The sequence below is a fragment of the Lissotriton helveticus genome, chromosome 3_1 (assembly GCF_964261635.1).
Source record: "Lissotriton helveticus chromosome 3_1, aLisHel1.1, whole genome shotgun sequence".
NCBI classification, from domain to species: Eukaryota; Metazoa; Chordata; class Amphibia; order Caudata; family Salamandridae; genus Lissotriton; species Lissotriton helveticus.
Genome location: NC_136061.1, coordinates 1,758,770,136 through 1,758,782,884, shown reverse-complemented (window position 1 = coordinate 1,758,782,884; position 12,749 = coordinate 1,758,770,136). Strand labels below are relative to the sequence as shown.

Genomic DNA, 12,749 nt, shown 5'->3' with positions numbered 1-12,749 from the left:
TGATATCTGTTTCCTAACTTGCTGATTCCTGGAATAGATGCCATTTCCACACTATTCATCTCATTTTGGAGCAACCGTACAACATCAGACCAGGGTTACCTGCAATTGCATGACCACTTTCATTGTCAACCATCTAACTGAGTTTTTGGAAACCAAAAAAAAACATAAATACACATATACACAGTGGTTGACTCATCCACACAGAAGGAACTGCGTTACGATTAATGTTCATGGGTTGATTTGATTGAAACTAACCTAAATATAAGGAGGACATTATTTGGACATTGAGAAGGAGAACAAACATACGAAATGAAATGAGACTGATATAATAATAGACTTCCTTGTCATCATAATGGTCAATTAATTTATTAATGGTATTCTACAATAAGCCACAAAAAAATAGCCAAGCACACCTACAACGTACATCAGCTGACTTCCAACATGCAAAGAAAATTTGAGATGAACAATCAGTTAACAAATGCTTACATAATGTCTAACATCTAAACACAATATTTGAAATGGAAATTTAAAAATTCTTCTGTGAGTCTTGTGTAGGTTTTTCTTAGAAGCAATGTGTTTGTTCGCTAGGTATCAAAAACCAGAGTCCTACTGAAAAGCAGAAGGTCCTAGCACATTTTAGAGCCGAAACAGGAGGACCCAGAACACGATAGAACTGCTGACAAGGTACGGTGCTACAAAACAAATAACAACCCTCTCTGAGAACAATGCTTGTTTGGGTATCCACAAAGGCATTGTGAGTTGCAGGCTTAGAATGGGCTCTATGCACAACAACCTGTCAGTAGGGCAGAGGTGCAACACCGAAAGCTCATCATATGTCTTTTGTCTCTCCTTTGGGCTAGTTTGTAAGTGGCCATGGCTAGAAGACTGGACAAACTCAAAGATTTGACCTCAGTGGCTACAAACCTCAACCCTTTAGTTGCTATGATTTCTATGCATTCCTAAGCATTGTATTACATATTTATAAACGAAAGACCAGACCAGTCACTCAAAGTGATCATGGACGCAACTCCATTTTGAAAATTAAGTTCCATTGCCAAAATAATAGCTCATAAGTGTTGGTGCATATTTATTGGGACTACGAGGGTCCGGTATTCGTTAATGATAATGGAACATCATTGTGAGGCAAAGGACCATGTGAGGTCCACAGAGGACCCACAATCACTAGTTAACTTAAGAGCATCCGGTACTTGAATCTGGCTAGCACCCAAAGTCCATCAGACCTGCCATTGCGTCCGCATTTTATGGGTGTCTCTGAACTTCAGAGGCACACACCCGGAACTTTATGTCTTCATACACAGAATAAATAAGAAGGTGAGCGCTTTTGTGCAAAGTGCAGGAGGAGAGCTGCTATTGTAGTGAATCATGCAAAGAGCCGGATCCATTTAACTGTTCTGGTATTAAGACTCCGCTGCCTGCTAATACCACCTCCTACATGCTTGCTGGTTAATCTCACAAATCTTAGCTTAGATGTGCAGAATTTGTCTCAAAAGTTTACCAGGCGGTTAGCATTTCAAGCCACAGTGGAGCTTTTAAGGGTGTGCCGGGCTTGCTGCCTGCCTTACTTTCTCTGATGTCCTCCCACAGACGCACTCGTCGCACTGGCCTAGAGGGCAACAAGAACCCTGACAGACCAGGGCACCCGAAAGACAGAGCCAGCTGCTTGTCAGGCTGAGCCTGGACATATGACTGACATGGCTGACTCTGCTCCTGACACAGCCTCGGAGGCACAGCACTGAGAGGAACAGGACACCAGTCTGGTAGTGGCTGCTGCTAACGCCAGGAGTTCTCCCAGAGGAAATACTTGCAAACCACTACAAAGGGCAGGACTGTGGGAGGCTGGTGACCTCAGGAAGTAGCACTTCTTCAGCTCCTTCCTGTTGGAAAGCTCTTCCCTACTTGCAAATCACAGGCGGAAGCTTCAATGACATTATGTCAATTGTGCTGGATCAATGGGCAATATAGCGAACTCTGACACACCCACCGAAGTAGCTTAATATGTGAGGGCCCTGGGGTGACACCAATATCTGCAGATTAAAACATGTTTTGGACAGGGTGTACACATACTCTAGGGTAGGGTACATACCAACAGGCTAGGTCCCACACGTGAAAAGGGTGATTGCCTCGAGAGAGGCATTTCTGATCACTTACCCCTCTCAATAAAAATCGCTACAGGACAAAGCAGTGCCAAAAGCTGGCAAGTAAGATGTACGGGAACTTAAACCCAGATACCCACAGTGGCCTGGTAGACACTACTACTACTTATGACACAGACAGCACCTTGTTGATAGCCTCACATATAATATTATGGGAGCCATACAAGGCAGTCATTAGGAACAGTGCCAACGATAGAAGAAAATATGGCTAAATAATTAGACAAAATTAGAAAAATACACACACCGGAGGAGCTATAACAAAGGAAAACATGATAATGAGCACTCCTAGCCCCTGTCCATTATAGAAGCTATGTGGCTGAAATATTATCCAAAAGGTCTGTAACAAAGTGATTGATGTAGCAAGAATGCACTACATAAGTACACAGAAAAAGCTCTATGAAGAAGGGAATAGGACCGGCCAACGTCTGGTTCGGCAGAGCTGATGGAGCAGGAGACAAGTTGGGATGGGGAAATTGTTGACAAGGGTGACGTGGTTGGTACAGATGGGGACATAGTGTAGGCCTTTGCCAGCTAATATGAAGGCTTACAAACGACAACTTAGGGAAGAGTCTGAAATAAAATCTTTCCTAATGGGTGTACATGCTCCAGTGCTATCAAACGAGGAGAGAAAGTCAAGAGATAAGGAGACAACCATTGAGAAAGTGGTTGAAGCCATACAGCAGCTGCAAAAGTCAGAAGGTCTTGGTGTCAAAAGTATGGCCCATTGAGCTGTTTTAGCATAGGAGGTCCTAGGTGATGCCCCATCTGATGAAAATGTATAGGGGAGCGTATGCAGAGGGGAAACTGCTGAGAGATCTTAGACATGCTAATATATCTGTCATCCACAAGGGTGATAAATTCAAGGCGGACAGCTCATTGTGCTATCCAACATCTCTCCTCCGCATAGACATGAAAATATTCTCAAAAGTGTTGGTGAAGCTGTGCTTCTTAAAGGACTCAACTGAACTGCTTCTCTAGAAGGACTGCTTTTCTGCTTGTTGTCCTGCTGCCTGCTGCTCCATTACTTTGCTGGAAGGACTCTGCCTTCCCTCCAAGTGATCTCCAAGGGCTTGCTGGCTTGCCTCCTGATTCCTGAAGTATCAGGGACACAAAAGACTTCCTACAATTCTGCTGGACTTTGCCTTTTGTGAGTCCTACCCTTTCTTGAGGTGCCCTCTCCAAGCTCTGGCACTCAGAAGTGGGTTCTGCAACTCTTTTCTTCAAAAAACGATACATTGCATCGGCTGCGTGAGAAATTCCGCTGCATTGCCTTTCGACGCCAAAGCAGAGTCTGCCCAACGAGAGCAGTTCCACAGCCTGCTGCGTGGCTCAACGATGACACTCTGCACAGCTCGACGCATTGCATTCACTTCAATGGAGCTCATCGTCAACTCAGGACCCTCTTTGCTCAGCTCGATGATGACGCAGTAGACTCTCGACTTCGACCAAAGCTCCATCCAAGGTATTTCTTCAGCATGACCTGTCTGGGTCCTGTATAGGGCCTGCTGTTGATGTAGTCAGCCTGAACTCTGGATTTGCACCGGTCCATCATGACTTCAAGTAACCTTTTGACAACTAGAGACTTCTATGCACTATTTTTTTACTTATCTTTAAAAATTCAAATTTCGACTTCTACTGTTTGAATTTTAGTTGTTTGGGTCTCATTTTGCTCAGATAAATATGCTATATTTTTCTAAAGCTGTGTAGAGACTTTTTGTGGTGCATTTATTATGTTACTGTGTGTGTGTGTGTGTGTGTCTGTGTGTGTGTGTTGCACCTAAGCTTTTTACACATTTCCTCTTTAGATAAGCTTTACTGCTCTGTGTCAAGTGAAGAGAAGGTGAGCACAGTTTATCTTTTAGAGTGTATCTGGCTTACCTGAACTACAGTGGTGATTCCTGCCTGGCCTGGGTGTATACCTCAGCCAACCAGGAATACCATTTCTAACAAAATTATACTATATTTTAAAGCAAAACGCATTCTGTGGCAGTAATATTACACTATGTTGACTCTAAAAGAACACAATCACTGCTTCGAAAACATTTGGACTAAATAGTAGCAGCTGAACCCATTCGCTGCTTCTGTCGGCCAACGGCCATAGCGAGCATTACCTCCATAGTGCTGCGCACTCCCGTTGGCCAATGCGGCCCCGCATGCTTTATAGAACGCTCCGCACCGCCGCGGAATGTTCGAAGCAGCAAACGGGTTAAAACCTTAACAGAGCAATCAGCAACTAAAAGGTGACTAGTTAGCCTCTGCAAGGAGTGCCACTAAGAGGCACTGACTACAGGACTTTTTAAATAACATTTTGAAAATGAGCTGCCTGTAACAAGAATGAAGAACAATGTTTGCCGAAGAAACCAAATGTGACAGCTACTAGGGAGAAAATACCAACTGGTGCAGACATTTTCAGCTTTGGGTACGCCTAACAATGTTGTTGATTACAATCAAGGAATGCCATCCCATTCATTCCTATGGGCCAAGAGGCCCGTATGAATGAATAGGATTTGCGCCTGCAATTTGCAAGTTACCAAGAGGCACTCGCAAATTCTGGGCATAATTTCAAGGGTGCAAGGGTTCCAGAGGGACACCCTGTTGCACCCCTGAAATATGCATGTGTGCACATGTGTTGCACACACATGCCCTAAGGGCATGAATGTGTGCCACATGGCACTTTTAAAAAAGCGAAAAAGTGTTTTTTTAAAGGAAATCGCTAATTACCACCAACTTGAAGTTGGTGGTAATTAGCGATTCCTTAAGGCTAAAGTGCACTTTCTTTTGTCCTACTTACATTGCATGTAAGGAATCGCAATTTCCGATTCCTTAAATGCAATTGCAAAATAAGGAATCCCAACTTTTGCGATTCCTTATTTTGCGAGTAGGTTTAATCTTACCTACATTGCTCAAGGCCAAATAGCGATTGCAAAGGCTGAAATTCTGCGAATTTCGGCCTTTGTGGTCGCTATTTGGCTTCTACATCTGGCCCTTAATCCTTAGAATGGAAAGGTAATAACACCAATTGGGGCTTATTTACAAGCCCCTTGCGCCACAGTTACGTCACTTTTTCCCATATTAAAAGTGACGCACCAGTGGCGCAAGTGGCTTGTAAATAAGCCCCATTGTTTTTTCCAGTCCAAGAGTAAAGGTACATCCACACACAGCGTATGGGTGACTGCTTCACAATACCATTCAAAAACATTTAATTGAACAGTGTGAGAAAATCATTGTTTGCGCCTAGGGCTCGAGGGCTAGCAAAATGAATCTGGAGTGAGACTAGGAATTTTACGTTTAATTTCTTTTATTTTTGCAGTGCGAACACATTATGTGCGTGATGAGAAACTTAATTGAGTATGCCACTGGACTCTAATTACCATCTGTGCAACCGCGGCTTTTGAAATGCAGCCAGTAGTCCCAGAGAATTTTATGTTTCATTTGAAAGGGATATGTGTGCAGACCACGTTACAAACATTATAAAACAGTTTGGTAAAATGCACCTTGTAATACACTATTGGCCACATTATTCAGCATAAAAGGGTCTTTACGAATTGAGGACAATTGATTTAACACTGCATGGAGAAAATTATGTTTTAATTTCAATTGCAGATATTGTAATACATTTCTTTATTTTTTTGGGGTGTCCGCAAATGAATGTAATGTATATGATTGTGCAAACAAAATATTTTTCAACCTGGTCATATGGTAATGATTGTAAAAATGAGTTGTATCATAGATCAAGGAACAACAGTTCGGATGTGTTAAGTACCAACAGCCTTTGCACAGCAAGTTAGGGAATTATTCTATTGTCAGATATAAAATTGGGTGTAAGAGTGCCTTATGTGTAGGAATTAGTAGCCATGTCATGCTTCCGATTAGTATTAATTAAGATGATATTGTACTTGTTGATCCAACATGTGCAAAATGGGCAAACAAAATATGACCTTTATCTAAAATATGTATAGAAAAGGGTTTAGGGTCACTTTTTACTGGTGCTAGCTGAGGGGTTGGGCTTTTGAAATCTTCTAATGTGGTTATGATAAGAAATGAACTGTCAACTACAGGATATAATATAGGAGAAGCTATTAAAATTATCTCAAAGTGGGGTCCACTTCCTTGACAAGATGATTGTAAGGTGTTAAAAAGTCTGTTTACAGAAGGGGACTAGAAAAATTCATATTAGAGTTTTAGGTCGTCTTATAAAGAGGAGATTTAGATAAGGCACAACATGTATTCTATGGCAGAATGTTGTCACACAACAATTTTTCGAGTTAAAAAATGAAGAAGGACATCTACAGGGAGAACACCGACATACACAATTAAACAGTAATGCCAAATAGATTTGGTGAGTGGATTAAAGGTTGGGTGTCTTCATAAAAAGGGCAAAGTTGGACTTATCTGTGAGTGGTTCTCTGAGCACCAACATGAAGCAAGAAATCACAACACAAGACTAAACGGAAAGTACTGGGTTACTTTGGTTATACATTCCCTTCCAATTACTGAAGTAATACATATCATTCTATCTGATTTTACTATTATTGGCATTCATTGTAATAAACATATAATAATACCCTTACCCCAGAGGTTGGCGTAATGCAGTAAGGTGGGAGCTACTAGATTGCACCTACGCCTAAATCAGTGTCTGGGCTTTGAGACTCTGCTATTGCCGGTTGAGTTAGTCTCTCTGTAACAAGCACATGTCGGAAAGATGGTTCCCATATGACAACATAACATTTTTGGCCTATAAATACCGTCCATCAGCCATCTGAGACACAAGGGAAATATCTTGTTGGATCAGGTCACTGGTCTTGTCTTGGACTTTGTCTATATTTATTTAAGAGTTGTGTGCACAGGAGCCGGCATCAATCAGGTTTACCATGGAAGCCAATCACAAACATCCTGAAACCTCCTAAGAAACTGCGAATGAGGGGAAAAGAGTCCATTTCCCAACATGGTACACATTTTTGAAAGTCCAAACCCTTGCTCTTCAAAGAGGGAATGGTACAGAATGTTCATTTCAGAAATGACAAATGAACAAGAAGTCTTACTAATCACAAAAACGTATATTTAGACAAATGCCCAAATATAAAAAGAAACTTATTTGCATAGTTTTTTAACAAAATGTTAATATTTATTGCAAAGCATTTGTTGGTTTTTCTTTGGCCCAGCTTTTTTTCTATCCCTTCTTCGAAGCATTAATGCATTGAGGTTGAATAAACATCGAGCCTCAAGTGTTTGAATGAAACTGTAGAGGATGTATCATTTTACAGCTATCTTGGCTGTCTTTCTTTTTACTTTAATACCCACAATAGTCCACGAACTGGGAAACACTTTCTTCTTTGGGTAGTAACCTCATAGCCAGCCAACATGGTCACATCTTTACAGAGACTTTCCAATCGATTGATGGATGAATGGATATCTCCAATAGTAAGGCACAATGGAGAACCAGATAAGCCAACCCAGAGACTTCATTGCCCTACCTCAAAGCCTACTGTATACTACATTTATTAAAAAACACACACACACAAAGTTAATTTTAAGACAAATTCCTTGGCATTTATGGGGGTTTAGAAGGACCTATGGTGAAATCGCAGCCTGATCTCAAGTTGAACTGGTGATTTCATGTAAGGATCGAGTTCTGAAAAGCTTTAAGGGTTCACATAGTGTGAATGTCAGGTTACTAATGAAGTGATCGCTACTTCCCCAGCCCTACTGTCATTTCTGAGACACTACCTGGACAGTTAAGTATTGCTTTAAGGTTTCAATATAACCAGAACACCTCCAAAAAGGCAATGAGTTGCATAGATGTCTGGTTTGAGGAGAACTACATATGTCGAGGAAGATATCAAATTCTAAACCTATTTTCTCTTACACCATCATTAATTCTCTCGAGTTCTCTCTTCTCAAGTGCCTCTTACACCATCATTAATTCTCTTGATTTCATGCTTCTCAAGCGCCTCCTACCATATACATTAAGATGCATATGTTACAGCACTAGCATGTTGGCTTTTTAAAGTACGGTATTAGAAAGATAAGTCTCTCACTGGAGCTGAATTAAAATAAACAAACATGGCCACCCATACCACTTGTTTTCCAATATTTCACCTAGCCTGCCTCAAGCCCTCTCGGCTTCAATTCATTTTGCCCCCACCTGTGTAAAAGTGTTCCCCAATATTTTCAAAACAATCACTGTTCCTGGCTCTGAATGAGGGCATGGTGGGGAAAGCGCTCCGGGTGAACTGGTCAGACCTCTTCAGACCTGCAGTCATCTGTTTTTGTAAATTCTAGGATCATCTGCCCTTTCTTTCCTGGTGAAAGTATCTCATCAGAGGAGGGTATGAGGCGAGGCAAGGCCATCAGCAGAACTGAAAGGTACAAGAGAGAAGGAAAGAAAAGACATTCATTATCAATGGAGCTTCCATCAATCTGCCATGACACAGTCTGTCTGTCTGTGGATGGCCACCAGCAAGAGTTCTTTGATGGTACAACAGTTAATTTTTAAAAAAGAATAATAAAAATAAGTGCAGAGGTGCAAAGTTTTTCTAAGGAGCCCACCACCTAATCCCGAAGCTGCCAAGTCATGAGTCCACCTGCTGCCACTTGGTACCACCACCCGACCCTCTCCTTGATTTTATCCTTCCTCTGCAAATTCTTTTCAATGCCCCCTTCCTCCTGATTTCTCATTTTGCTCTCTTTATCTCACCTTCTATGGGTCAAAATGAGAATGAAAAATAATTCCAGATCCCTGCAAGGGGTGGAAAATCCCAACACCTGCACACATTACGTACTGGTAACCAGTGGTCGGTTGGGAACTAGACATATTAGAAAGTTATCAAACAAACAGAAGCTAACAGACAGGCTAAAGGCAGTGCAAATTGCATTAGCACATTATCATGGACTAAATGAATGAGGGTTGACGACATGCAGATGGCAACTGATAACCTCATAGATAGAGAAAAACATCTGAACACTTAATTCAAATAGTGAGCAACATCCCCATTTGTCACGAGATAGCAGGAAACTTGGCACAATTGTGTTGTCGGCAGTTGACTGAAACAAACAGGCGCGAGGAGAAACTAGGTATTGGTGAAGAGCCAGATTTTAAGGGCACAAGGTAAAGTAAGTTCAGTCTCTGATACGCGGCTGGAGAGTGAAAGGACTTCCAGAGTTTGGCGGTACTAACCGCAAAGGCTCTTTCGCCTGTCCTCACCTTACGAAAAACAGGGGATGACGAGGAGATGCAATTGGTTGGATCTTAGGGCCCGGCCATTATGGTAGTGCTTGAATCTGTCTTTCAGGTATGCCGGGCATAGCTCCATGCACCTCTGAACGCCAAGGTAACTGCCTTGAATTCTATGCGCCGTATTACAGATAGCCAATGAAGGATTCTCAGGTGGGGAGTGATAGATTGTCAGAAAGGTATTTTGCAAATCAATCTAGCAGCAGCTTTATGGATTATTTGCAGTGTACTCGTCAGATAGGCGGGGAGACCCAGATAGAGACTGAGGGCGCAGACCAAGTGTGATGTAATTAGGGCATGGACTACTGTTCTTCGACACTCCATAGGCAGGAAGTGGAGAAATTTCCGCATAGTATGTAACTTCCCAAAGCATGAGGAAGAGACTTGCCTAATTTGGGATTTACAGTTTGTTTTCGAATCTAGATAGATAGGATTTACAGGAGAGTTCATTGTCATAGATAGATAGATAGATAGATAGATAGATAGATAGATAGATAGATAGATAGATAGATAGATAGATAGATAGATAGATAGATAGATCCACCAAATGGACAGAAAGTCAAAGTCGCCCGTTCACGAACAGAACATCCCTCTAGCAGCTGCCCACCAGACTCTGGGGTTTATTTATGAGCCCTTGCGTCACGTTTGCGCCACCGGTGCGTCACTTTTTGTGAAGCATCAGAAGCATAAAAAATGTGCCTTGTTGCCCCATATTTACAAAGTGATGCATCTAGGTAGATAGGTCACTTTGTAAACCCCTGCGCCACATTATACCTGCGCCAGGTATAATGTATTCAGGGTGGGGGGGTGTTCCTACGCAAAAAAGGGTCATAGAAGTGATGCAGTGAAAATCTATAAAATTCCACTGCGCCACTTCTAGAATGCAAGTGCGTCAATATCTTACGCCTGCCTCATGGCAGGCATAAGACTGACGCAGGCACATTTCACATGGGACTTGCCGATGTGCAATGACCCATTGCTAGAGTTGTGTCACTTTTGTGACACACTCCAGCAGGGCACCATTTTTGTGCCTACAGATACGTCAGAAATACTGACGTATCTGTAACTCCTTGAGACATGATGCGACATACTGTAAATATGACGCATCATTGGTGTTTCAAGGAGGGCGCAATGAAAAGTGACGCATCGCTGTTTTCTCGCAGCGAAGCGTCACTTTTCATAAATGAGGCTCTGTCTCTTTCGACATGTCCTTTTCCGAGAAGCCTATTTTTCTCCACCACCAGTCTCAGAGATTCCTAGGGGTGTTTGCCGCTCCCTCACACCCAAGCAATTCTGCCCTAAACCATGCCCCATGAGTAGCTTGACAATCTCCATCTCTTCTAGGCTCCTCCAAAACCTGCAGAACAAGGTGAACCAGCTAGGGGCGATGTACGGGAGGTTGGAACATTGCTGAAGACCCTCACCCCACACTGTAGGGAGTAATGACTGGTCTTATTGTTGACAGACAGACCAGTGAGAAATACCATGTAAGAAAGGATGCTCTCTTAAATAACGCAGCCTTGCTACCATAACAGCTTCAAGAACCGCAGAGAAAAGAGGAGCACTCCTGAATTACGAGACACCAGGTAAGGAAGTCCAGCAAAAGAAAGTGAAGACCAACAAGCCAATAAAGTAAGCATGAGTCATGAGAACCCAGTTATTAAATCTTATGTCCAACATGACACCTGAGATACTCCTTTAGCATCCTCTAATTATTTTCTAACTTCCCCCTGATTTTCCCCGTGATTACAGCCATGTCAACACAGCCACAATTTATGGCAAGTTTCTGATCCATGTTTCTTTGAAGGTACTCCTAGCCCATACGAACTTGGGTCCATATTATCAAGCAAGGGCGATATATTATCGCCGCTTTTATCGGCAGGAAACTGCCACTAAAGCGGCAATAATGGTCTTGATAATATGCCCTTGTGAATTCCCATTGAAGCCCAAGTTAACACCAGTACCTGGGCTTCTATGGGAATTCACAAGGGCATATTATCAAGCCCATTATCTCCGCTTTAGTGGCAGTTTCCTGCCGATAAAAGCGGCGATAATGTATCGCCCTTGCTTGATAATATGGCCCTTGGTTTGCCCTAGTTCCTATATTTCATCATCTGCACACATACACACCAAAGTTGAACTCACACCCATTTGAACACTTTTTGCTTATTTCTGTTCCACATCTATGACCATGTTTCCTGTGCATTCACACACCAGTTCAAACCCACACCCTTGAGTTAGTTCTAGTCATAATACCTTTTGCTCCATGAGTATGAAGGGTTTCTCTGTGAAACCAACTTGTTCCCTGCTGATACACGAGCTCACGCCACACCGGTCTTTATATTTTAGCTTCAATTGACTTAGATTAAGTGTCAATTGTGTTGTTTTCCAAAATCCCTTTTGTCTTTCGCAACCATCCCTTAATTTAAGTAGAGACAAAATCCTCGTTTTCTTTGATTTCTAAATTTTTACAGCAAAACAAAGAAACAATGGAAGTCAGTCTGCAGAAAGAATAAAATTTGTGAACATTTGTAAATTGAGCTAGAAAATGTTGGCCATGTCTGAATGGACGAACTGACAATTGAGCTAGTTTTCTACACCATTATATTACACTTCCGGGGCTGTATTACACAGAGTGCCCCTGGGGCGCAATGGGCATTTTCGCCCACTTTGCATGCCCCCGGCACTCTTTTATTAAAGAAGTTGACAAAGGCACCTGTGCGGCCTCTTCTGTAATACCAATAGCCCTGGTGCACATAAAGTGCCAGTGCTATCTTTAGAGGGCGTTCCCTTATTTGCATGGGGGTGTGCCCCAGGCAAATGAGAGAATCCCTTTGCCTCTGTGCCTGTGCCGTATTACCGATGTGGGTGCAGAGACAAAGAAGCCCTCAGGAGGCGCACTGACACTGCAACACCTCCAAGGTGGCACACTGTCAGTGTGCCCTAAGATGGCAGCCCTCTGACGGGGAGAAAAGGGGCCCATTGACCCCCAGACATCCCCTTGCAGGGTAGGGCAGTCACTGACTTCACCCACCTACAAGGGGACCTCTAATCCCCTTTGTGAATGGGCTGCCCCCAGGGAAGCACAAGTTCGCGGCTGCCCTGTGGGCAGCGCATTCACCATAATGCAGTGCACTTTCCTTCATTGCACCAGGCACACCTTTTTAAAGATGCACCCGGAGCAATGAAGGAAAGTGTGCCGCATGTGTAATGCAGCCCCAGTTTTTCTCCAAGCAGAGGCCTGTCTTGTATGTATGTAAAAGAAAAACCATGTAGGGTACTTAACCCAATACTGTTAGTCAATTATAGCAAATGGCAAATTCTACACTTCATAGTGGCGG

General features: G+C 42.7%; 1 protein-coding gene across 2 annotated transcripts in view; it reads right to left on the bottom strand.

Moving 5' to 3' along the window:
- Nucleotides 1-350: 350 nt before the first annotated feature.
- LOC144823772 (transcription elongation factor A protein 3-like) overlaps nt 351-12,749 on the bottom strand; it is a 271,048-nt gene continuing 258,649 nt past the window's right edge. For both annotated transcript variants that reach the window (XM_078682586.1, XM_078682585.1), the window contains one exon: nt 351-8,533. In XM_078682586.1, the coding sequence (XP_078538712.1) occupies nt 8,525-8,533 (9 nt within the window). In that variant the 3' untranslated portion in view covers nt 351-8,524. The remainder of the gene's footprint in view (nt 8,534-12,749) is intronic.